The 27,093-nt window shown below is 45.4% G+C and overlaps 1 protein-coding gene across 2 annotated transcripts in view; it reads right to left on the bottom strand.

The window, feature by feature from the left end:
- Positions 1-26,781, bottom strand: part of LOC135906998 (sodium-coupled monocarboxylate transporter 1-like) — a 68,969-nt gene extending 42,188 nt beyond the window's left edge. The window contains exons 1-2 of one of the 2 annotated variants that reach the window (XM_065438650.2): positions 26,515-26,781; positions 11,943-12,297 (exon numbers count right to left, since the gene is read on the bottom strand). In XM_065438650.2, the coding sequence (XP_065294722.1) occupies positions 11,943-12,296 (354 nt within the window). In that variant the 5' untranslated portion in view covers position 12,297; positions 26,515-26,781. Of the gene's footprint in view, positions 1-11,942; positions 12,298-15,531; positions 15,769-26,514 lie in introns of those variants that run through there. The other variant, XM_065438651.2, reaches the window with a different exon arrangement.
- Between the last annotated feature and the right edge of the window lie 312 nt (positions 26,782-27,093).

A 27,093-nucleotide genomic window follows, 5' to 3' on the forward strand; every position in this document is an offset into this window, starting at 1 on the left:
TTCTATTCCAATTCTGCTATCAGCCCTCCACGATTGGTCAAAAACTTTTTTCGACCACCGCTACTTCAACTGTCTGTCACGCGGCGTCATGAAAACCGCGATACCTCTCCATCTGATATGATGTTTACACACTGATTATGCATGATTTGACAGAAAAAAGAAAAACAGTTATTTATGATTCGACCCCTTTTCGCCATTAGCCCTCAGCTTTCGGTAAAAAGTGTTCGGGCTGCACCCATTTCACCTGCCTGTCACGAGATGTCACAAAACCGCAAGAACTCACCGCGTCAACGTGACGTGTACACGATAAAGATGCATTAATATGCCGAATAAAACTGAATTTTCTTCGGAATAGCCGCAGGCTGCGCCGTTCCGAAAAGAACAGAAGATGGCTGCCGCCAATCGCTCAGACGCTGGCTACTCACACCTGCCGGATAGCATGGATGTATTTGCGTATAATAAAGGTTCCTGCGTGGCCGTGTAACGTTTTCGAGCACTTTCGGCACGTTTACCCCCTCATTCTGCCAACTCTTCTTTGCTGAGGGTCCGTTTTAGTGTCATTCTTGAGCTTCCGTTGCATGTCGCCGCGATTTTCGACCAGCCACCGCAAGCTAAGTAAGGGAAAGTTGACCAATCGTAGACGCCGGCACCGCCTTCTTCATCCGGTTATCGACTTTCAGTGCAGTGGCTGGGCCCCATCGAATCCCTCTCCACTTGAGCTTTCTCCCCGCCTCTTGTCAGCCAATTAGATACGACAAGCCGCTCAGTGTAGGCAATGCTATTCGTTTTTCAAGCAAACAAAAGTGACCTCCTATGAAGGAGGAGAGCGTTTGATTGGACTGTTCAGACAACCCTGCGGGTGACCGCCCGGTGCTTGCGTTGGTGGTTACGCAAATTTGACGTCAGGAGATTGGAATAGAAACATATTGGAATAGTTTTACGTTATAGGGCCCCAGGTAAACAGAATACAAAAGTTCTGTGAGTTGCTCCATATAATCGCTAACAACGTGCTCTTATTCTGGTTCTTCTAGAGTACTTCGGCATACGTTTAAACCTTGACTGGGTCACGACAGAATTGCTGCGTAAAATTAAGGTTAAAATAATATTATATAATAAGTTCATTAAAACCCTGAATCCACATGACCTGCAGGTTTTTAAATCATTTTCGAACCAAATAACAATTGATTTGCGCTGCGCTTTAGACCGCTATCATGTCGAGTACTTTCAGTCCTGCTGGAATGACAGCCGGAAATTGTGGAAGCGGGCCAACGTTTTGTTGAATCATGTGCCTGATTATCAGCCTCCAACAGGTATTTTGGAAAATGGCAATGTAGTTCCAGACGTGTTTTTGCCTGACACGTTTAACAATTACCTTACCAGCGTTGCAAGTGCACCTATCAACGTGAATGCTAGTCGTTACTTATCCGTTGATTGCTCAGATTAAGTTTTTTTGCACCCAACTAACGTATCTGAGATAATATGCAAGTTCAGTGAACTCAATAACAGCAGCGTTTGTGATGTTAATGATATTCAGATTAAGCCTGTGAAATACGTCTTAGATTTAATTGCGCCTGTATTAATGCACGTCTACAATGTCTGCCTTACTTCCGGTGTATTCCCAGGTCAGATGCAAACTGCAAAAGTTTTGGCTTTATTCAAGAAAGGAGATAAGAAAGTGTTGACAAATTATAGGACAATTTCTATTCTCACCGTATGTTCAAAAGGTTTAGAAAAAATTATTTTTCAACGCATTTCTGATTTCCTCGAAAGCAAAAACTTTTTAACCGATTGTCAGTTTGCCTTTCGTAAGAATAGGCCTACTCAACTTGCCCTGCTTCAGCAAAAAGAATTCATTTTGGATAATTTTGATAAAGGCCTTCTTACTCTAGGCATTTTTATAGACTTTAGCAAGGCCTTTGATTGCATTAACCACGAGCTTCTGTTACATAATATGAATCGTTACGGTATTCGTGGCATCGCTTTAGACCTCATTAGGTCATATCTGTGTCATAAATGCCAATTTGTGCAAATTAATAACATTTAATACTGAAAAGATTTTCCGCCAAAAAACAACACACACAACAAAGACGACACCACACACGCTCTTGTGTGTGTTGTTTTTTGGCGCAAAATCTTTTCAGTATGCAAGATCACCAACTAGCCCAGCACTTCACTCTTCTATAATAACATTTCATCCCAAGTTAAGCCAGTTTATATTGGCGTTCCGCAGTGTAGCATTTTAGGCCCTCTTCTCTTTAATATCTTTATTAATGATATTGCTAATGTAGATTTCCACACCAAGTTTATTTTATATACTGATGATGCAACCGCGTTGTTTTCCTCAAGTAATGCTGTAACACTGCTTACAGTTGCGAATTGTGTGCTTAAAGAATTATATACTTGGTCTGTCGAAAATGGGTTGAAAATCAACACAGGAAAAACTAAAGCAATTTTGTTTCAAGCCAAGAATAAGAATGCTCTCATGAAGGATGACATTAAACTTGGCTCTTCAAAAATCATGCTCGTGAATTCCATTAAAACCTTAGTGTTTTCTTAGATCATGACAAGTCTTGGAACTGTCATATTAATTTTTTAACAAACAAGCTTTCTCAAGTTTCAGGTCTTCTTTTCACTATTAAACAGATTCTACAGAAGGTAAATTTTCTGCTCTATAACTCTTCATTTCTTTTGCCACCTAAATTACGGCCGCCTGGTTTGGGGCACAACATCTGCCACTAATATTAATCGTATTTTCTTTCTGCAAAAGAGAGCTATTCGTGTTGTGTGCAAAGTGCCATATGACTTTTCAACTAATTCATTATTTAAATGCCTAAAGATACTTAAAGCTCCTGATCTCTTCAATTTTCTCTTAGTGTTAACATACGGTAAGGAGTGCCAGGAAAACATTAACCACGCCAGGTCTATAGTTAACTTGACACGAAATAGAAGCTATTATGCTACAAGATTTCCGGAATATTGGTTTTTGCCATATCCACGTACCAACTATGCGAAACAAAAGCTTTCATACACTTTACCGCATTTATTAAATAAGTTAATAAGCGATGGTATTGAGATGTTTTTTCTTGCAGTAAAAACGAGTTAATAAATTACTTTGGTGCCTATTAGCCTTTAATCTCTGCATAAGTAGGCTTCGTTTTATTGAGTTATGTATCTTTTTTTATTGCTCTCTGCTGTATGAACACTTGTATGAGAACGTTTATTGTTTTTGTTTTGTTCTTTCTCTTACCCTCCCTTTTTGCCATGTGTTTGTTTTCTGCTGCTGCTGTCACGAGAAGGTTTAAGGACTAGTCAAGTTGCTCTTTTGTAAGTTTTTTGCTTATATCCTTCATAAACTTGTATATTTATTGAATTCATTCATTCATTAATTCATTCATGCTGGCTGATATATATATATATATATATATATATATATATATATATATATATATATATATATATATATATATATATATATATATAGCTGAGTCATCGGAGACGCCATAGTCGAGGACTGATTATAGACTGCTCGAACAGATTGTGATGTGTACTCCGTTTCAGACATCAGGTGCAACGCTGTCGAAGCTACGCAAGAAGTTCGCTCAAGAACAACGATCCCCGACGCGCGTTCCGTCCGTCCGTCGCGGCGGGTCGAACGGCGCTTGCTCGCGCGGGCGAGGATGTCGCGACAGGCTGCGAACAAGTAATCCGAGTAGAAAACAACGGAAAGCAAATTGACCTAAAACAACGCATAAGCAGCCGCGTACCACAGCCTGTTTGTTCATAAGGATTAAAGCTTTTTGCTTCGTTACGAGCCTATATATAAAGAACGGTTTGCACGATGACGGTCATCGAACTATTTCTAGGCGCGAACGCAGCCACTCCAATAAGTATCTCTAGCCTCCAAATCGTTGTACTTGATGTCTGAAACGGAGTATATAATAAGGCAGAACGCTTTAAAGGTTAACCTGGCTAAGTTTTCTTAACGCATCAGCGTTAAGGGCCCCATGTCGCTGAAAATCCGGTGTTGGCGTAGGCGGAGTTGTCGGTGAGGGAAAATTTCCGTATATATTAGGTATATGTACATGCGACGCCTTGCTTATATGACATGTGGTACGGGCGGGTTAAATTACCACACCATTCTGTCACTAAAGTTGATCATACCTATCTTGCATTCTTGACAAAATTATTCCTCGCAATTTTGAGAATGACAGCCCACAAGCAAATGTCATGAAACGAAACAACGATAGCGCATGCCTTTTATGGTAAACCTTCCCAGTGTGAAATATTAAAGGCGCGAAAAAAAATGAAATAGTTTATTGGGTCTTACTTGGCAAAACCACTTTCTGATTATGAGGCACGCCGTAGTGGAGGACTCCGGAAATTTCGACTACCTGGGGTTCTTTAACGTGCACCTAGATCTAAGTACACGGGTGTTTTCGCATTTCGGCCCCATCGAAATGCGGCCGCCGTGGCCGGGATTCGATCCCGCGACCTCGTGCTCAACAGCCCAACACCATAGCCACTGAGCAACCACGGCGGGTGTAAGTTGCAGTTGCCGAGAAGCGTGAGGAGCAGTCAGGGATCTTTGGATGTTATCGCGTTCCACTCTTAAAGGTGAAGCTTAAGGATCTTCCAGGATTTTTTTTCTCCTAGCTTTATAGCCTCAACGAGACATTTTCATGCAATGTCGTGTTGAAGAAGCGACTTCACCTGCCCTCGTCGTCTTTGACTGGCTCTCAAGTTTGACCTGCGCTGTGCTACTAACCCTTGTACTAAGACTTATTCGTTCTCCTGAGCCTGAGCATGCAGATAGCCTTTTTCTTATTCCGCCACGTCAAGACTATGGCCGCCGCGACCAGTAATGGAACGGGCGAGCTCACTCGGTGCTGCGAGTCATTCAACGTAACCGCCAAGCTGGGGAAGTCAGTACGCATTTGGGAGCTACGGCCCAACGGCGTGACGCCTTCTCTCCACACCACTGCTGCATAAAACAATAAAAGCAAGCACTTTCTTTCCGGAGTTGTTGTGTAGCTTTTGCTGGTGGGAGTGCTTCACTCCATATTCAGCGTGCGTACGACGGAAGCTCAGGATGAAGGTGGCAAACCGAGAAAATGGGCCAAACGGAAACGTTTTCAATGTGTTTGTTCGGCAGTGGAGCGTAGATTGCATTTTGACGCCACGGGCCTCGCGAGCGGCCTTGTTTCGCAAGCCTTCGCTGCTTGTAAATGGTGTACGGAAACCACCTGTGCACCTTTTCTTTCTTTCCTCCTCTCCGTCACCTTTTCTCCGTCTTTTGTTACGCGTGTCGGAAACACTGTCAGCTTTGATCTTCAAGTCCTTGCTATGGATTACGGGTAGTGTACATTTCATATATTAGAAAAAACAGTTCGTAAAATTTGTAGAGTCACGATACAGAATAAATATTTGACTAAACGATGGAGTGTGCGGTATGAAATCCCGTTCCCGGCGGCAGCATTTCGATGGGAGATAAATGCGTGAACACTCGAGTACCGTTCATTGGGTGCATGTTAAGGAATCCTGGGTGGCAATAATATCGATAATCATATCGTGGGTTCGGCAATTAAAACCCAGAAATAAATTTCTTTTTAGTTTTGATAAACCATGGATCCAGATTGAAAATACGTATCGTGAAAGGAAAGTTGGTAATGAGTGTGCATGTCGCGAGCTAAACACTACAGAAGTAATGAGTGTGGCACCCGGCGTGGTTGCTTAGCGGCTATGCAGTTGGGCTGCTCAGCACGAGGTCGCGGGATCGAATCCTGGCCATGGTGGTCGCATTCCTACGGGGGCGAATTGAGAAAATACGCGTGTCTTAGATTTTAGGTGCATGTTAAGGAACCAAATGTGGTCCAAATTATTCCAGAGTCCGCCCCATTACGGCGTACCTCACAATCAGATCGTTGTTTGGGCGCGTAAAACAACATAATTTAATTTTAATGAGTGTGGTGTGCGTTTTGTTTTGATATAGTCGTGGGCACGCTTGTCGTTTCGAAGAGGAAGCGAGCATCGACCTCGAGGTGCGCAAGTTTATCGAAACACCACGGAAAATGTGAATCATCATCATCATCATCATCATCATCATCATCATCATCCTATTTTATGTCCACTGCAGGACGAAAGCCTCTCCCTGCGATCTCCAATTACCCCTTTCCTGCGCCAACCGATTCCAATTAGCGCCCACCAATTTCCTAATTTCGTCGCACCACCTAGTCTACTGCCATCCTCTACTGCGTTTCCCTACTCTTGGTACCCATTCTGTCACCCTAATTGCCCAACGGCTATCTAATCTGCGCATTACATGACCTGCCCAGCACCCTTTTTTTCTATTAATGTCAACTAGAATATCGTGTATACCCATTTGCTCTCTTATCCAAACCGCTCTCTTTCTGTCTCTTAAAGTTATGCCTAGCATTCTTCGTTCCATCGCTCGTTGGGCGAGCCTTAACGTGTTCACAAGCTTCTTTGTCAGTCTCCAAATCTCGGCTTCATATGTCAGCACCGGTAAAAAGCACTGATTGTATACCTTTCTTTTCAATGATAACGGTACGCTTACACTCAGTAGCTCACGATGTCTGCCATATGCAATCCAGCCCATCGTTATTCTTCTGTTAATTTCCTTATCATGGTCAGGGTTCCCTGTGATTAGTTGACCTAGGTAAACGTCGTCATCGCCATCATCATCAGCCCGGCTACGCCTATTGCAGGGCAAAAGAATCTCCCGTACTGCTCCAACTACCCCGGTCATGTGCTAATCGTGGCCATGTTGGCCCTGCAAACTTCTTAATCTCATCCGCCCACCTAATTTTCTGCCACCTCCTGCTACGCTTCCATTCTCTTGGAATCTGGTCAGTAACCCTTAATGACCGTCGGTTATCTTCCCTCTTCATTACATGCCCTTCCCATGCCCATTTTTTTTCTTGAGTTCAACTAAGATGTACTTAACTGGCGTTTGTTTCCTCACCCAATCTGCTCTTTTCTTATCCCTTAACGTTACACCCATCATTCTTCTTTCCATAGCTCATTGCGACGTCCTCAATTTAAGTAGAACCCTTTTCGTAAGCCTCCAGGTTTCTACCCCGCAGGTGAGTACTGGTAAGACACAGCCATTATACACTTTTCTCTTGAGGGATAATGGCAACCTGCTGTTCATGATCTGAGAATGCCTGCCAAACGCACCCCAGCCCATTCTTATTCTTCTGATTATTTCAGTCTCATGATCTGGATCCGCGGCCACTACCTGCCCTAAGTAGATGCATTCCCTTACCACTTCCAGTGCCTCGCTACCTATCGTAAACTGTTGTTCTTTTCCGAGACTGTTAAACATTACTTTAGTTTTCTGCAGATTAATTCTTAGACTAGGTAACCCTACTCCTTCACAGACTCTAGAGGCTGTCTTGCAATCCTGAACTCTTGTTCGCTTCCCCGGTTATTCATCATTACTTTTGTCTTCTGCATATTAATCTTCAACCCCACTCTTACACTCTCGCTGTTAAGGTCCTCAATCATTTGTTGTAGCTCGTCTGCAGTGTTACTAAATAGAACAATGTCATCGGCAAACCGAAGGTCACTGAGGTATTCGCCGTCGATCCTTACTCCTAAACCATCCCAGTTTAATAGCTTGAATACTTCTTCCGAACACGCAATGAATAGCATCGTAGAGATTGTGTCTCCTCTTCTGACCCCTTTCTTTATAATGATCTTCCTACTTTTCTTGTGTAGAATTAAGGTGGCTGTGGAATCTCTGCAGATATTTTCCAGGGTATTTACGTAAGCGGTCTGCGCTCCTTGATTACGCATTGCCTCTATGACTGCTGGTATCTCTACTGAATCAAATTCTTTTTCGTAATCTATGAAAGCCATATAGACATGCTCATTGAACTGTGCGGATTTCTTGATAACCTGATAATGACATTGATTGGATCCATTGTAGAGTATCCCATCCTGAAGCCAGCCGTTTCCCTTGGTTGACTAAAGTACAGTGTTGCCCTTATTCTATTGGAGATTATTTTGGTAAATATTTTATATAATACTGGGAGTAATCTAATCGGCCTATTATTTTTCATTTCTTTAACGTCTCTCTTTTTGTGTATTAGTTTAATGTTTGCATTCTTCCAGTTTTCTGGGACCCTTGCAGTCGATAGACACTTCGTATAGAGAGCCACCAGTTTTTCTAGCATTGTCTCCTCCATCTTTGATTAAATTGAGTGTTGTTCCATCTTCTCCTGCCCCTTTCCCGTGTTTCACGTCTTGCAAGGGCATTGTGACCTCTTGTTATAGGAGGAGTTATAGGAGGAGTTTCTGTGCCATGTTCATTATTCTTTCGAATGGAATACTCCTGAGTCCTCTGGGTACTCTACAGGTCAGTATAGAATTATTCCGCTGCTCTTATTATACCTTCGACATTGTTGATGCTATTACCCTGCTTATCTGTCAGTGCATCCATAGTGGTTTGTCGTATGCCAAGTTTCGTTCTCACTGATTTCAGGCTGCGTCCATTTTTTACGGCTCCTTCAGCCTTTCTCACCTTATAATTTCGAATATCACTTATTTCCACCTTGTTGATGAGTTTTTGCAGTTCCGTGAATTCTATCTTATCTCTTGAGTTGGAGACTCATTCTTTGTCGTCTCTTTATTAAGTCCTTTGTTACTTGGGGGAGCTCGCCTACTGGTTGCCTTGTTGCTTTGCCGTCCACTTCAATTGCTGCCCCTGAAGCCAGCCTTATTACGGTTTCATTCATTACCTCTATGACATCATCATCATCTCTATGTTCTAAGGCTGCATATTTATTTGCAATTACCAGCCTAAATTTGTCCGCTTCTACCCTTACGGCCTCTATGTTGATCTCTTCCTTCTTGACCAATCTTACGCTTTCTTTGTTGAAATTGAGGTGAATCCTACCCCTCCCTAACCTATGATCACTGCACTTTACCGTACCTATCATTTCTGCATCTTGCATTACGCTGGGATAGGCAGAAAGTATGAAATCAATTTCATTTCTTATTTCACCATTAACGCTTTACCAGGTCCACTTTCTATTGCTACGTTTCCTAAAAAGGGTGTTCATTATTCTCCGGTTATTCGTTTCTGCGCATTCTACCAGCGTCTCTCCTCTAGCGTTTCTAGAATCGACGCCGTAGTTGCCACTTGCCTGTTCACCCGCCTGCTTTTCCCCCACTTTTGCATTGAAGTCATCCATTACTACGGTATACCGAGTTTGCACTTTTCTCATCGCTAATCCAACATCTTCATAAAACTGATCTACTTCCTCATCGTCGTGATTGGATGTTGGAGCATAGGCTTGTACTACCTTTAATCTATACCTCTTATTAAGTTTGATTACTACTGTAGCCCTCTCATGAATGCTGTAGAATTCGCCAATGTTTCCCACTATGCCGTATGGATTAGGAATCTTGCCCCGTATTGCTTCTTATCAGGGAGACCTCTACAGCAGAGGAAATGGCCATTATTTAGCAATGTATAAGCCTCACCAGGTCTTCTATTCTCACTAAGGCCTATAATATCCCAAACAACGTCTGACAGTTCCTCAAAGAGTCCTGCTAAGCTAGCCTCACTCGACAGAGTTCGGCTGTTAAAGGTTGACTGGGTGAGTTTCCATTGGCCGCCTGTCCGGACCCGGAAATTCTTAGCACCCTCTGCTGCGTTATGGATATGACCACCGCCTTGGTCAGGTGCTCCGCAGCTGCTGGGGACTGAGGGCCGAAGGTTAATTGTAGATATCATCAGGGAGTTTGTGGCCGAATACTGTACCAGGGAGGCGAACTCCTGTTCTGGTGACGGAGTGTATTTGTTCAAGCTTAGTGGTCCTTCCTAATTTGGTTGTATGGATCAGTATAGCTCCAGTCGCTCTGGGAATCTTTCGCCGGTGTCAGGCGTCGCTCCAAGCCAGTAGATGTAGTGCACTGAAGAATGTCAAATTCGGATACACCATCGTAAAAAAAAAAAAAAAAAAAAAAACCTGCCGGGGGGTGGGGGAGGGGGTATTCGAACTTCCGACTGCCGCAACCGAGCATTCCACATAGCTCAGTAAGATAATACCGAAGGTGGCTAGGCTACCTTGTTGCCGAAAAGTACAGCCTAGAGGTCCCTACATGCCTAAGAAATCCACTTATTTGTCCGCCCTTTGCCGGTTTAAACGCTGCGGGCCTAAACGCTAGGGAGTTGCGAATTGTATGCCTCAATTTAACCTACAGTGGTGCTTTCTTCGATCAGCCAGCCATGGTTTTACATTTCGCGCTTTTAAGCAATTGACAGCTACGCTACCGCCGCGGTCGCGATACAATTCTCGGGAATACAAACGAAAATAAGCAAGAAAGAATAACTGAAGATATAGACGAAAGGAATGGACGTATATACGATCGTGCTGAAAATCTCTGTGTTAACTTTACAGCTAGGTGTTGTTGCTACTTGCTTTTCATTATTCTTTGCGTGAATACTGTAAACAAAACCTTCTCGTCATTTTTCTCTGTTCCTTTTGTGCGGAAATTTCGCTTCCTCAAAGAAAGCCCGTTTCGGAAGCGCACCTCTTAAGTTGCTGCGGATAAGTTCTTGAACATTTGTAGTGTTATGGAGTGTGTAGTGTCAACATGTATTCGCGTGTTAGGTTCCTCGAATACGTTTTGAAGGTCTGTATCAGCTAGCTTCTATGTATTGTGGGCAGGTGCAGATGTTCGGAATACGTATATTTCGTTGTGTGAACTCTTTGTCATCTGTGTGATGTGTGGGTAAGAAACAACTAATTCGAAGTCTGATAACAATAGAAAGCAGTATCCCGACCACTGAAGGCAAACATTGGCGTCGCGAGAAATATATTTGTGTGCAATGCAAGCCCGTGAGAAATTTGACGCGTCCGTGCGCCTGACGGGAGGCGACTCCCCGCGAGAAGCGCACATCACTGAAAGACCATGCGTGAGGCTGCACTTAAGTCATCGTTAAAGCAGAAAAATTCGCAATAGGGAAATATACTAGTTACGGCATCTACTCATAGGGCATTGTCGAGTTATGGCCGACGAGCACTTAATATTTAATTACCGCATCGCCGTTTCCCAAGCAATTCGAGTGTGCAGTAAGGGCGCCGATACACTGCAATATGCATTCACGTAAAGTCGTCAGAACTGTTGCATTACAACATCGGGAACCCTTTGCAGCGCAAACCGTTGACCGTTAAAGATTCGTAATGGTCAAGTTGCCTATCTGCATTGCCGCAAATTCTTTTTTTACTCTAGTTGTACAGGAAATCTTGCCAATTGCTTTTTAACCTTGAGACCTCCACACCTATAAACTTTCGCGTAGCGCTGAATATGATTGAAATAGGAGTACAAACAGCTTAACTTTTATATTGAAAGCCTAACATAAGATTTACCCGCCGTGGTTGCTCAGTGGCTATGGTGTTAGGCTGCTGAGCACGAGGTCGCGGGATCGAATCCCGGCCACGGCGGCCGCATTTCGATGGGGGCGAAATGCGAAAACACCTGTGTACTTAGATTTAGGTGCACGTTAAAGAACCCCAGGTGGTCGAAATTTCCGGAGTCCCCCCACTACGGCGTGCCTCATAATCAGAAAGTGGTTTTGGCACGTAAAACCCCATAATTTTTTTTAACATAAGATTTACTCATAGTGGCAAAGCCTTTAGCGCAATTAAAGACATGGACATGACAGAGACACAGGACACCGCTAAGATAAGATAACATAAGATGTTTGCGTTCCCTAGAATATAAGATCAGCATAAGGTTCTGTTGCCTTCATGGTTACTTTCCCTGCCGTCAATGCCTTGATGAGGTGGCAGGTAACTGCAAATTAATGAATTATTCACCTGTGATGTGACCTGGCGCGTGAGACAAGGGCAGAAAGGCTCAAGCTTCCAAGTCACGCAAGTTACTCGCCGTAGACAAGCCTCGCTCACCTCGTAGGCGCTGGTGACGTGCAGGCCGTAGAAGACGGGCATGTAAAGGTACGCCGTGGCCGGGATGACGAGGCAGTAGGAGAAGATGATGAACAGGTACTGCGTGCCGTAGATGTACATCTCGGAGGCCGTGCCGAGCAGCGTGATGGCCGACATGAAGCTGGCCAGGATGGAGAGCGCCACGGGAAAGACGCTCATGCTGCGGCCACCCATCAGGAAGTCGTCGGTGGTGGCGCCCTTGCGGACGCCCCTGACCGCGTAGTAGATGCCGATGGAGGCCGAGACGCAGAGCATGCCGCCGAACACCGCGTAGTCCCAGACCGTGAACCGGCTCACCAGGTGCGCTGCTTGCATGCTGCGAGGTGCAAGCTGGGCTAGTAACGCTTCTCAATCAGCAGGGCGGCCACCCTCGCTGTAAATGGAGGCAGTGGTAGCAAGCATCGAGACATTGCAGGCCGCACTGCAGAATGCACTGCACCAGACTGCCGTGACAGATTTCGACAGCGTTAATCTGGCTCGCCCGTTTATCGGCGACGAGCCAATAGTCGATCGTTAAAAGTGAACTACATCGCATTCTAAAACTAGCAGGTCTGCAGAACTTCTATGTCGAAAGCGTCCAAAATACAAGAAAAAGACTGAGACAGCAGCCCAGCCAGGATATTTTCTGGTAATTGAATTGATTCATTGACGTCACACTGACATACGTACGGGCGTTGAGGTTATCGTATGATACTTAGAGACACAAGTTCGGGCTACATCATCTCCGGCAACGATAAACTTTTTCCCTGGAGGTCAGTAAAAATTTACTATCGAAAAACCACTCTACCAGCCTAACCTGGTTTACAGTCCCTCTTCAGTGTCCACGAAAAGTCTCCCTACCTATAAAGTGATGATGTCTCCTCAAGCTGCACGCGATCGCACCCGCAAAATTTGACTAACTACAGGCTGCGAATGGACCACTCCTTTAAATGCCTTCAGCAGGTCTCTCGTGGCGATTTATAATGTAAACGTTAAATAATGTCCCCCAAAACTTGCCCCGGTTTGTACGACCTGCCTTTGTTAGTCTTGAGCCAAGGAGGTCTGATGTCTCTTACGAAATCTAGCGAGGGGACGAGAACGAGAGAACCGTGAACATGCACGTTACGCACCGACACTTAAGGACACATGCACGGTGAGCATGAATGTCCTTGCTGCGGGTACTCGTTCATACTTACTCGTAGCCCGATGGCGTGCTTGCGTGTTTACAGCGTCATACTCCATTCAACACGGACTTTACGCAGATGTCTTTGACCATAACAGCTCAATTTAGAGATACTTGTGCGCAAGAAACACTGGAATGCTGGAACCGGCAAGGTCAGTGATGTTACGCTACGCTTGCACCACTTGCGAAATTGTCATCTGCAAGTGACTTGATAACATGTAGATGAGTAACTGGAACCTAGTGGCGCGCCAGTTTCTTGAATCGTAGAACCCACGGTGAGTTTATATCTTCACTGGGATCCACGCGACAGAGGCGTTGGAACGGTACCCCCATTAGATCAACCGCTGCGGTGAGACTTCAAAAATATGAAGGCTGCATTCAAGTTCAGCTCCTGAATACACTTGACTTACAAGAAATTATACATACTTGATTAATTATGAACAAACCATAATAAAGTTCATAAATTTACCAAATCTTAATGGGATGTTCTGAACGCCTGTGGACTGTATACTTTTATGTCGACTAATGCGTTCGAATTTCACCGGTTGCGCAGACCGAAGAAACAACGTTTAGTGCATGGATGACACAGTTTTCGAAAATGTTATACTTTCAGCATTCCTGCTCGAGATTACCATTATAACTGCTCTTGCAAACATGATTATTTAGGCTATCTTAACATATCTTCAAGCTATATACAATCACCGGTTCGTAATGCTCGAAGGACTCGTTCCTGTTTGCGTGACGTTTGTCAACCTTGCGGAGTTGTCTGTCAACGAAGATTAATGAGCTATGCTAAGGTAGCTCGCCAGTAGTAGAATGAAGCGAAGTCTACCAGTATCAAGGCCAAGAACCAAGAGCGATTGTACGGTAACTATACGGAAGGCGAAAGGAAGAGTACGTTGCGCTGAAACGGACTGGCGCTCTGTGCCCCGAGCTTCCCACAAGCGTTGTCCTTGTATGGGCCTTATCTCTCTAGAGGCAGCATCGTAACAATTTCCCTTGACGCGTGGCGCGTGGCAGGTTGTGGTTCCAAGACAAGGCCGGCCGCCATTTCTCCTTCCCGCCGGTCCCCTCGAATCGGCGTAATACTCGGTTCGCGTGCGCCCGTTACAACAGCAAGTGTGGACGTGCCGCTGTGATACGGTGTCTCGCGATAGAAAAGTCCGCGCGCCACGTTGCTTCATATCCGCTATTCGCTAGAGCTTGTGCTTTATGTAGACGTAAAATATAGCTACAAGCTGGCATAAAAGTCTTATCTGGGATATGGTGCATAACACGGCACCAGTGACGCCAATGAGAGAAGCGAAAAACGACATGAACAGCCACGTTTCTCTCTTGCTTTCAGCTCGACCCCTACTCGGGTCTGTAAGACGAAATGAATCACAACGACCAACTCGATTGCAGGTCGTGACCTCGTTTGAGCGATATAAGCACAGAAATGTTTCTCTCTCTCTTTTTAAAGAAGTGCTGGTACATTCGTGCTGTGCTGCCGTTTGCCGTGCCTGTTGTCGGGCGTTTAATACTTTCCAGCCACGTGTTGTGGCTTCTCGTCCGGGCATTTTCCGATGTATTGTCATGAGAAAGTAAAAAAAAAATTCCGCTGGATTTCATGTTGTTATTCAGTACAAATGGAAAGCGGCGACGTATGCGGCCAGTTTCAATCGAATACAAGAGATTTGTTCACACTCAGCCAGCATTTCGGGCACAGGAGGAGGCTGTGACGTCACAGGGCGAGGCCAACCGTGCATATATAATGTATCAGCGCTAGAGCCGCAGGCAACGATTAGTGGGGTCCTCCTTTCTATCATCTTTTTTTCAAAGCATGCTCCTTATAGGCTGGCTTTCTAACGATGTCACTGTTTGAGCGTGCATGCCTTCTCTTGTATAGGATATGTTGACGTAACTAACCTGCGAAACACATGTGAAATGCCTAATGCTTCGAAACGGTAACTTCCCTTGCTTGCCACCCTCGTTTGATCGCCGAAGCACGTCTTGCCACCACTGTGCAGTGGGCTTGCTCACCACGCGCGTGCATATTTTCCGTGCCCAGCTACCTGAAACTCAGAGAAGCAGTGAGGAGTAACTCTAAACATTTATTATCCATGTTGTGCCGAATCTAGATAAACACCGATTCTCGCAACTGCATTGTGAAATAATCTGCAAGATATGACGGGGCGACAGGCACTGCATGTGACCTGGAGGCTCAAACAATCTATGAAAGGCTATTTATATGTTCTTCCAAGATTTATACCTCTAATTTACTTCTCGCGTAAAATGTTTACATATAAGTTTCTTAGTGCCGACGCTGCCGGGCACATCCTGCAAAGGTACTCGAGGCAGTCCATTCGGCCACTGAGACAGCCCGCGTATTCTATGCACGAGACGTACCTGCACAGCCGATCACCGTCCGCTCGGGTAGGCGCGGTGTCCGTGCCTAAAATCGGGGCTCGACATCGCCGGCGTTACTGAAGCGGAACGCCGCCCTGCTCGATCCGAAGAAGGCAATCCCCGAAACGGTGCTTTGCAAACGACAAAGACGCCGGGAAGTAAGTGCAGAGCTTCGGTGAGTTCTATCGGAGCAACTGAACGTGACAGAAGTCCGCGAGCTCGACCGCGTTCCGAGAGTAGACGTTGATGATGGCTACCATGGCACGCGATGAGGAAGAAGATGGTGCAGGACGAGCAGTGTAGAGAAACGTAAAATATTCTGCGCTAGCTTGGCCTGCCCTTGAATGTACCTGTGCTGTTATTTTTTTGAAATATCTGTACTGCATCACACAACAGGATAATATGCAATGCCATTGAAAACTGTCATTGTGACTCCTGCCGATAAAATTGTTAGTACCGTTTTTTTATTGGTTTCCTTCTAAACCTCCTTAAAGGTAGTTTTCTTTTTACCCTAATTTAAAACAAAACAAAACAAAGCAAGAAGCATTGCATCCACGTCTCACTGTTCCGTCACACTTTTGACTTTCTCCTCTTATTCGTTTCACATTGCGCTACAAATGTGTGCTCAAATAACTCATTTTGCAAGCGCCACCTGATTCTTGGCCCATCCCCTTTAGTATGTACGCGCCACTATTAGATCGTCATCACTATTATTTTGTGTGATGCTTCAGTAGCGTCATCATTATAAAAGAGCCGGTTAACATGAAGAATAAGCTTGTCGAACCATGGAGGCAACAGACACTCTTTAACAAGCTAGCACGCCATTCGCAAAAAAGAAAGAAAGAAAAGGAAAAAATAACAAGGAAAGAAAACCATATCTTCCTGCAGGGTTGAGTCTAATGTGTGTATATGACTACACGATAGTTCGTCGATCGTTTGTTTCGTCGTTAGGCAGCTGATACAACGCATTGCATATCTTGTAGGTGACATCCGAAATCTGAGACGCGGCGTAGCAGGTTGAGCTCAAACTTTATCGGTAACTTTTGACACCTAACTCGGGGCGAAGCGATCCGACGTTGTCGACGAAAGCACTCTCTCGGACTGCTATTGTTGACACGAGACGCGCTGCAAAAGGAGACGCGGCTGTCTCTTGTGGCACCACAATGTAGCTCCGCGGTGGATTTGCATTTATTGAAACTCCTGGGAGGCGCCAAATGTGAAGTCTTCAGTGGCAGATGATTTATCAACAATTTCAGATCTCCACAGCTCCGCATAACATCTGCGACGACAGATGAAGCTGCACTGGCATAAGTGTCCAGAATATCTGCAAGGAATAGATTCTTTCTGTTATTGAATTCTTCGCTAGTTTTCTTAATGGATCATTTGTGTTGTTTATAAGGTATCCGAAACAAACAGAATTGGAGCGATAGCTGATAATACAAAGCAAGGTACTTACAGGTTGCGTGCATAAAATATTCAGTATTGCACCTAAAAGGCGTCCTTTTCTTTCGTTACAGAAGGAGCTCCGAGATACTAGAGTGATAAAATGGTGTTTAGCGTCTTCGTTTCATAGATCGCTCACCTTTGCATCACAGCTATTTTTACAAGAGCTATGATCTAACATACTATCGTCAGGTCGCCCTGTATCTGCAGATTTTTCTAACATTTACACTTCGGACCGCCGTTTCAAAACAACAGACTTGGCCATCGCCTTCTGGATGCCGCCGTAACGACACCTACGTTAAGCGCGTGGGGCAGTGCCCCTTGAAAGACCATGCCGCTGCCTTTCAATCACCCCACACATTGCACCGCAGACTCCCCGTCGCCACCTTAACTATTTCAAAATTACTCGACCTATTGCTTGACCGGCCGTTCTAATGCCTCAAAAACATGCCGCCAACGACTCCCCCGGATTACCTCCTAACCTTTCGCATTCCCAACACGCTCCCAAGCCCCCGTATTTCTTAAAGATTTCAATTACATGAATTACCCACAATAACTACTAATTAACGTTGTTATACCATTTACTATCTTCTGTATTACTACTACGTCATACGAGAAGCTGTTGACGTCACTGACGATGATGATTTTTGGTACCATCTCTTGATGATGCCGGATTTTCGACCTCGTGGGAAATATAGTGCTTTCGCTTTAAAAATTACATTCTGGGGTCTTAAGTGCCAAAACCAGGATCTCATTATAAGGCACATCATAGTGGAGGACTCCAGGGTTAATTTCGACCAGCTGGGGTTCTTTACTGTGCGCCCAATTCACAGGAAAGGAGCGTTTTTATATTTCGAACCCCCCGAAATGAACGCGGTCGCCTTGGCTGGGGTTTGAGCCTGCGACCTCGTGCTTTGCAGCGCCACGCCCAAGCAGCTAAGCCGCCATGGTGGGTGCGTTTACCTTACAGACATGCAAACGGCAGTACGAAAAAATGTGTCCGGACTCCGACTGGTAATTCCCGATGGTCCAAAGCCTACAACGTGGTTATTCATTGGGTAACTTCAGCGTGTTCCCTGGCCAACGCTGATCCGTAACGTTTATTCATTAAACTTGGCCGGGGGTCGAGGTCAGAGACATTTTTCTCTTGTGAAAATGCGGGCTTCCTCTGGAGACTATGCGAGGGCTGTCCGACTTTCAGGACGCCGATGGAGTTTGATGGACAGATATGACGTGTGGCCCTGAGCGTCTCACCAGGTACGTGCGTCCCAGAGGGCATGTGTCAGCTGCGTCAGCGCTTCGCGTGATTGCTATAATTGCCCTGGTGGAGTAGCTGCAAAACGCAACTCGCTCGACTGCCCAAGGCACCACGCAGTTAGTTGCCCAGCCGCTCTGTGCTTTCAGTGTGTCAGAAAAACACGAAATAACAAATACAAACAAGCGTGCACACTTAGAAGCCAGCCGGAGCAGTGCCGTGGTTTGTCATTATCGTTGCTATTATCTCTTGCATTATCTGAATGGTCTGCAGTGCTAATTAACCTCCGTGCTATGTGCTCTCTCTCCCTCTCCCCCTTCCCCATCTTTAATCTCCCCCATCCCTCTCCCATGTGTAGGGTAGCAAACCGGTTACGCTAAACTGGTTAACCTCCCTACCTTTCCTTCTCCACTTTTTCCTTCCTTCCTTCCTTTACATGTTTTCAAATTCTTGTCTAACACAGTACATCGTCTCGACGCCTTGAAAGGCTGATCATCAAAATATAAAACAGAATACCGAAACATGATATTTAAATTTTGTTATTATAATTCCTGGTGAGCCAGATGTTAACAGCTCGAGATCAGAATTTGCAATGCTAAAGAATCGGGCGTCATCCGTGAAAGCAGGGCAAACTCGTTAAGACGTTGCCACACACCGCCTGTCGCAAACGCTGACTGGCGTTCTCGAAAATTGAGGTAACGCGTACTGCCGCGCTCAAGTGGCAGTGCTTGAGAGCTTGTTGTTGCAAGCATTGACCTACACAAAAATAAAAAAAAGAGTTTATTGTTCACGTAAATTCTATATGATCGATCTAGCTCGGCAAGCAAAACAGCACTACTTGAGGCCATGTGTATGTATTCTGAAAAGTCTTGGCTTGGTGGCACGTGTGATGAAGCAGCACGCTTCTGATTCTGGGAAACATTGACCTTTCCTCGCATGCATGCGCACTAGACCGGAAAAGCTGCGCTCCGGGCGGTGTTCGCGTACACGCGTGAGCATTACTGTGCGAGCGGAGGCCACTTAACGTCTATCTAGTGTTGGATCCGCAAACTTTGCGTATGATCTGTAAAAAAAAATTACAGGTGTAGCCCCTACTATGCGTCTCTATCGGTTCTCGATCTCTTCAGTGCGCACAGCAAGAGGCCCACGGGCGTGCTGTAAAACGCAGTAGAAAGTCGGTAGCCAGTGGGTTCGACAGCGTGTCTTACGGATGAACGAAAGTTGTTTCTGACTACTCAGCCGTTTAAATTTCTCTATTAAACATGTGCCCTGAAGTAAGTAAATGATTATGTGCTCTCTCTCCCTCTCCCCCTTCCCCATCTTTAATCTCCCCCATCCCTCTCCCATGTGTAGGGTAGCAAACCGGTTAAGCTAAACTGGTTAGCCTCCCTACCTTTCCTTCTCCACTTTTTCCTTCCTTCCTTCCTTCATTTACCATATTTAGTTAATTATTGAAATTATGTCTGAAACACTTCTTGCTTCTGATGTCCGCCTAGCCACGTAGCCTATCACCAAACGTGGCAGGTGCCATTATTGCAGAAGTGCTCGGCATAAACAGAAACTGCTGGTATAAACATTCCACACGCTTGCTTGGTTTTGCTTTAAGTGGTATAAGAGTGATTATCGATTCGAAGGTACACCCAGTACAGGGTTCACAGTGCGCTTTCGTGCAGCAGATTTGCCTGCATTGCTGCATAATATTGTCCGCCAGGATAGCTCACCGCCCCGAAGCATCGCGCGAGTGACAGAAGCGTTAGTTAAAGGAGAGTCATGCACATGTTTTGGCGTGTTTCACGCATGACATTTCCCTTTGCGTTCTGCAGATTGCACCTGTCACTGGTTGGCCTGTGCGTTGCCTTCTGCAGGTCGCGGTGCAGGTACGACACAGGCCTCGAGGATCATAAACAAAAACTGTAGGAGAAACCAAGAAAACCTCAGAGCCGATGCTGCATGTCATTTACATGCTTGGCTTGAAGCTATGCGTACAGGTTACCACAGTAATAAAGTCACAGTGAGAAGACATAGCAGCGAGTCATAGCGGCAAGCCAAAGCGACAAGTCGTAGCAAAATTCTGTGCCATGGAACGGCTACCTCTCTTATTAGCGTTGTATTCGCACCCCTTCTGTGGTAAATTTGGTTTAGCATATACCGTCGTAAAGTAGAACCTTTCCTGAACGCGTCAACTGGTCTTGATGCCTCAGGTAGAAACATCAATACACATCTACAAAACTCTGATATTCTCGTCATTCACGTCACCTAATTGTTTTCTAGTGTTTCATATAAGAGAACTTGTTCGTGACCAGCATGTACCTATGACCGCGTAGTTCGTATTGATAGAGGTCACTGGTGTACGGTTTCGTCCTCAGATACCTTTAAACAAAGATACTGAGGACAGTATCTTTCTGTTGCAAAGTGCTGTATTCAGTACGTGCAACAGAAAGGTACACAGTAAAGTACTGTATTTCTGCTGCGCCGTATGAGGTGCGGCAAAAAAAAAAATGCATTTTTGACGCAATGAACGTTTCTGCGCCTTCAGCTAGCCAGCTGTCGCAGATACTATAATGTTGTGAGCGAAATTTGTCGATAAAAAATTTGCGCAATCGACTTCCATCAATTCAGCATCACGTCTTCACCTTGCATTTTAGCTAACACGCATTCACAAGTACAGTAAAATGTACACGAACGAGAAGGAGGGAACCGAGGGGCCCGAACTGAGAGACACTGGAGTTGAAGGAAAAAAACAGTCAAAAACACAAATGACAAGAGGAGAGGTTCACACCACAACGACTGGTGTGACCAGTCGTTGTGGTGTGAACCTCTCCTCTTGTCCTTTGTGTTATCTTACTGGTTTTTTCCTTCAACTATGCACCAACTGGCCCGGATTTCAACCCTTCTGCAAGACACTGGAGTGCTGCTGGATAAAACTGCAATGGTTAGCTCTGGTACGCACGCGTAAATACCCAAGAATGTATAGGCGTAAGAACAGCCGCCAGCGTAGCTCAGTTGGTCGGAAATCGCTAACGCGGAAGACGTGGCTTCGGCTTCCGCCGGCGGCAAATTGACATTTCTCCCACTTTCGCCTCCGACACGCTTAGTGGCTATGGCGTAGCGCTGCTACGCTCGAGAGCGCGAGTTCAAATCCCGGCCCCGTCTGGACGCGGGCGAAACGCAAAACAGCGCCCGTGCGCCACGCACTGGGTGCACGGCAGTGAGCCCGCGGGTGGTCGGAGGTAATCTGCGGTCCACCACAACAGCGTGCCTCGATCGTAATCAGGTCGTGGCTTTGGCAGGTGAAACTCCGTAATGTAATTTTTTAATTACTTTCCTTTCTATTTACCTCGTCATTTCTACAGTTCACTTAAAAAAAAAAAGAAATGTTAATATTCCCTGCGATTCCTTCGTTTCATTTTCAGTTAACTTGATACGATTCTGACTAAAAAATGCTCGTTATTTTTACGCAATTTTTTCACTACACGAACCTAAGATAATATGAATCGTGTTTTTGTGCCATGTAGGAGTCGAATTTTTGAAGAAACGGAACTGCGTCGAAGCTTGCTGCGTCATCCGTGAATTCCTTTGTTGGCCAAAGGCCTAAATAATATTAGCGGTCGAGTACATCAGGGCTCGCATTCAGAAAGCCCCTTACGCTGGAATTGTTCGTAAGAGAAGCCAATGCCAAAGAGCACTTACGAACGAAGAGCTTTGCGAATTCGGCTCCGGGTGTTGCCCAACACGGTCATACTGCTTTCTTGAATATAATTGTGCAACTAATGATATATTTATTCTTTTTGAAAGTCATACAAATAATTCTGTAATTACGCCCGTTAAATTTAATTGATCAAAGCAATTTTGAGCAACAACGCACGGTTTTACACGTCTGAGACATATATGTACATATATTCATGTTTGACACTAACAAAGTCTAGCACCTTGTTTAGCGTGAGACATGGCTGAGAGAAGATTGACCGAAGAGGAAGGAGGGAGAAGCAGCATTGTCCGCTCAAATTTGAACGTATTTGCATACGAATGCTGCGTGACTGAAAAAAAAAGAGCTTTGTCAACAAGTTGGAATGTTCATTTCCTTATGGTAGCTTCCGCATACGCTCCTCAATCTGCTGATATCCCAAACAGGTCAATTGATCGAAAATGCAGTGCTCTTACGTGTCACCCAGAAGCAAGCTGCTACAAAAAATATCTCTACACAAAGCGCGGTCAACTTGAAAATTTGACAATGCAGGACAGAAACTTTCACCGCACGCTAAGCGTGTAGCCACGCTTGTGTTCGCAGAAGCCGTATCAGTCTTGTGGTGGGGCATTGCTTCTGCGTCAAAGCATTACAATTTGCGGCAAAAACTCTAAAGCGCGTCAGGACCATTGCACCTCGTGGCGCCGGTGCATGTTTTCGCGACCCCGTCGCCCTTTTGTGACATCACATATCAACAGGCGCGCTCGCGTTGTTCTTTATGTGTCGGCTGTCAAATTGTGTTGTCTTTGCTCTCTCCATTTAAAGACCGTTGTGATAAAAATACTTACGTAGTTTATTTATCAACGCGGCTAGTCATTTATCCTGCCGCACGCGATAGCTTGAAAGGCTATGCGCAAATTGCTGGCACGGAAACGCGGGCAAAATCTCATGTTAGGGCTTAACGCCCTCAGCATCTGCATGAAACTCAGGAAGCGTCGCCTTGAGTTTCGTGTGGCGTACGTCATTCATAAGCAATGTTCCCGAAGTGATCAATCAAAACGAGCACTATAGTGTCTTTGTATGTTTAATCGCATGTCGATGTTCTGAAAATTCAAGCGCAGTAAGCATGATGCTTCACTGTATTTGGATACTAATTATCACGTATTGTATATAAGTTTGCAGGTAACCACTGTACTGGCATTGTTTTGTCATGGTAATTATAGGTATCTGTGTGTCATACGCCGTAAATAGCTCGTAAAGCTTCCTCGTACGCAACGGCCTCGAACTTCATGACACAGTCGCTATAGCAGATGCATTTATCAATTGTTTACTGGTCATAGGCACAGTAAGATTACAAAACCGTGACAACGAAGAAGTGAAGTGCGACGATTGGAGCATGGACGGAAGGAAAACTTTTCAAATCAAGTGTAAAGTGTAGAATCATCCTCACTGTTATCTAGGTGATGTCGAGCGTCAGCCATAGTAGTTGAGTGCTCTGATTAGATTACAAAGTCGATAACTCTGGGAACGACAGCACTTCTTTTCTTCAACGTTGAACTTTCTTTATCCAAGGCACTTTGCATAACGAGTTTTCTTAAGTAGAATTGCGCTAACAATCAGTTAAGAAACCTTGCTTTTCGTGAATATAGCTCCATTTTGAGAATTTCCCTTCGTATTTATAAGTCATCCAACGAATATTTTACACGTTGGAAAACTTTCATTTCACTAGTGAGACTACTCTTATAAGGACGGCGCCGCAGCAGCCATGGCCGTCTCAAAAAGGTCGACGTCATAGCAGTTCCGTATGCGCTTTTTTTTCTTTTTAACCGAGATGGCGTGTACCTGTTCTATTCTCTAGGAGCAATGTCGCGGGCGCATAGGAAAATTCTGCAGTGGAAAGCTGCACCAACAACCAACGTGAATGCTGAGTTAGTTTAGAAGCCGAATTGGTACTTTAGGCAGCTACAGCTGGAAGCGTTAAAAAAAGTGGCCATGATCAGTTCCTCTTTAAGCTCTGTTTGCTATATACTATCGATACAATGTTACGTTAAGCAAAACTTGGCATCTCCAGAATTCCGACGGATAACAACTCTTTAGACTTCGCAATTCTACATGCGCACTGCGGGTGGATTAACCGTGGTCGAACAAGGAATGCTGCTTTGAGCCAGCGTTTCGACAAGAGGACTGGCCTTCGCTCCAAAACGTTGGCTTCAGCGACATTCTTTGTTCGACCACGGTTAATTGCTATAAATGCTATAGGACTTAAATAAAGTTAATCCTCGGTATAACGAAGTCATCAGCACAAAAAATACCTTTGTTACAAGCGGTATTTCGCAAAAATCGGATATGGAATGGAAGAGCTGTAGCAACTCACTTCGGCCGCTCTACCAGCACGAGAGTTCGTAAAAAGTATATCGGAACAAATGCCCTAAAGTAGTTAGTTCCACGAAGCAACTGCTGCACGTGGCGGAGTGAGCTTTGCAGCGCTCTCTGCATCTGTAGGTTGGTACCAGAAAAAGAAGGAAGGAAACAAGAACGCACCGCGGTATATCGTGCATGCTATATGTTGAAAAAAGCCGTCACCTGCGGATTTTCTATTTCGCATTTCTGCATAAGCGGAATCCGGTGCAACTAAACTTCGGATAATCTGATCTAAAATGCATGCACAGTTGTCGGAATCAGGAAAAACTTCCGAATAAAGTGATATGTTGAACAAAGCGATTTCGTTATAACGAGACATTACTTCGCATTTGACATATACTTATGCACGCGCCACTTCAGCATGCGCTTAAATGCAGATGGGCGTTTTTCTTTTTCACTTACAATAAATTGTGCCTGTCGTGGCTGCTGCGTCACGAGCTCTGGTTCCTGAAAGCGTCACGGAAAGTCGTGAGCGCTACTGCGCAGGAAACCTTAAGCGCAGTCTAAACCCGCGACAATCTCGTCCTGCTCTACTAAACGTCGCGTGCGACCAACACGTTCAGCGAAGAAAAAAGGCTGAGATGTCTTCGTCTCGCTGCAAAACTAGCTCACGAACAGAGCGTCGAGAAAAAGAAGCGTAACCAATGCCTCTCCTCTCTGATTGACGCGCCATGTATTATTTTCGCACTAATTAAACTAAACGTAGCCTATACGTGTTCAAATAGTGTTGATAGTTCGAACGCTATGAACCGAACTATGGAAGTAAAATAGGACAATACGCAGCGATACTCTGTCTTAGTCTAACGTAGGAACAAAATACGTCGATAAATGATCGAGTGGCACTCACAGCCTTTGACGACCTCTTCAGATTTCCAGATGGTGGTTCGGATAAAGCGTGTTGTGCCAACAAACTTTAAACTAAACGAGCAAGCCTCGGCGGAGCCATGACATTAATAAAACGTTTCAGTGGCATAGCAGGCACATGTTTCTCTTCACGGTTCCACTTGAGCGAAGGTTTGTCACTGGATTCGCTTATATGCATGCTTCAATAAAAAATTGGTGAACTAAACATTTTAGAAATTTGCTCGGAGGCCTCGATTTCTGAGTGGCTGTGTTGGTCTGCCGCTCGCGGCGAAGTCGCGGGTGCGATTCGTATCCGTGACGCCCGCGTTCCGGGTGGAACAGAATGCAGAAACGCTCTTGTATTTAGGTTGCACTTTAGAGAACTGGACAGTGATCAGAATTATTCCCCAGCCCGTCATTACGTATGTTCCCCCTGAGCTGTGTCGGGACGTTAAACCTCATTCCGGAATTTAAAGAAAGCAAGGTGAGCGCCTCAAAAAATTTCATGGCAACTCAAAATGCCCAAATTCAAGGCAAATACTGAGTTATCTTTCTAAACAGCTGCAGCGGTGTAACCTGAAAAAATATCTTGGATTAGCGATGCTTCTAGTTCATGAGATCTGATCAGCGCTAGTGGGAACTCGTCGTTAATATTAACGACGAGTTATATAACGACTATATAGTGGGCTCGCTGTTATCATATTCACTGACGCCTGTTCTTACGAGCCGTTCCAGCACGGGAACACTATTGCTGACGCGAACCCTGGCCCGGCATTTACAAAGCTCTCGGTTCGCACGAGTTTGTCATCGGGCGGTCGCCTTTGTTAATAGAATGTAGAACATCACGATTTGCTGGCGCTTGCTCTTAGGAACAATTAATGAACAATTACAAGTAATTACGAACTTGATAAGGTGGAAGCTTGGGCAAGTTGGTGATTCAACATCGACATGTGTGCACAGCGCCAAAGACGAGTACTGAATGAAGGGAGAACGCAAGAGTCAGCGCCTGTCTTATGTTCTTCCTTCAGTTTTCTTGTTTTGCGCTGTGCAAACATGTCGATAATTACAAACAACTTTACGAACAATTTTGAGGAAGCCACCGCGCTTGACTGTTGGTTGCGCAGTTGCGTGTTCTTATTTTTCGAAAAGCGTGAAAGAAAAATTTCATAATACGTATAGACGTCAGGTTACTTTCATTGTAAGACAAGAAGAACGGTGTTTCCTCGCGATCTGCCAAAATAAAACACCAACGGGACTGTCTACGCGCGACTGGCGAACCCCTAAATGTGACTCTAAAACAAACGATAAATGTGGCAAATCGCAGCCGCGAACTCACATTCCACCCCGAGTTGCCGCAGATGTCACGAAGAAAGCAATCACTAAACCTGCCGCTTCGCACGTGACAGCTTCGTCGGACGGGACTTATCCTTCCGGAGTGAGCGGCACTTCACCGCCGAGCTGGGCACTGCATATTCGGGCCAAGCGTTGCCAAGTCGCCGGTGATGAGACTCCGGGAGCCACGGCGCTGCATCCGACGTGGCCGCGCGGAGAGTGAAGTGACGCTCTGCGATGCACGCAGTTTTGCCCTGCTGGGCTTTCCAGCCGCTTGCATTGCCGGCATCCCCTGCCAGCCGGCGGCAATGAGGGACAAAGGAGAGAGAGAGCGCGAGGAACCTGCGAGTGCGTCCCTCCTCCTTGTCTCGGCGCGCAGTCGAGAAGCCGCCGTCAGCTGTTGCTGCCCCTTTTCGACATTGCCCGCCCTTTCCCGCATCCTTCGCTTCCAGCAATCACGGCTCGCAGCTCGCGCACCTTTTCGTGCGTGCGTTGACTCGCTGCGCTTTGTCGATGCCTCGAGGGCGCGCGCTCTCTCCGTCTCTGGCCGTTAATGAATGGCTCTCTGCCCGCCCGACCACGT

This window comes from Dermacentor albipictus, chromosome 1 (genome assembly GCF_038994185.2).
Source record: "Dermacentor albipictus isolate Rhodes 1998 colony chromosome 1, USDA_Dalb.pri_finalv2, whole genome shotgun sequence".
Classification (NCBI taxonomy): domain Eukaryota; kingdom Metazoa; phylum Arthropoda; class Arachnida; order Ixodida; family Ixodidae; genus Dermacentor; species Dermacentor albipictus.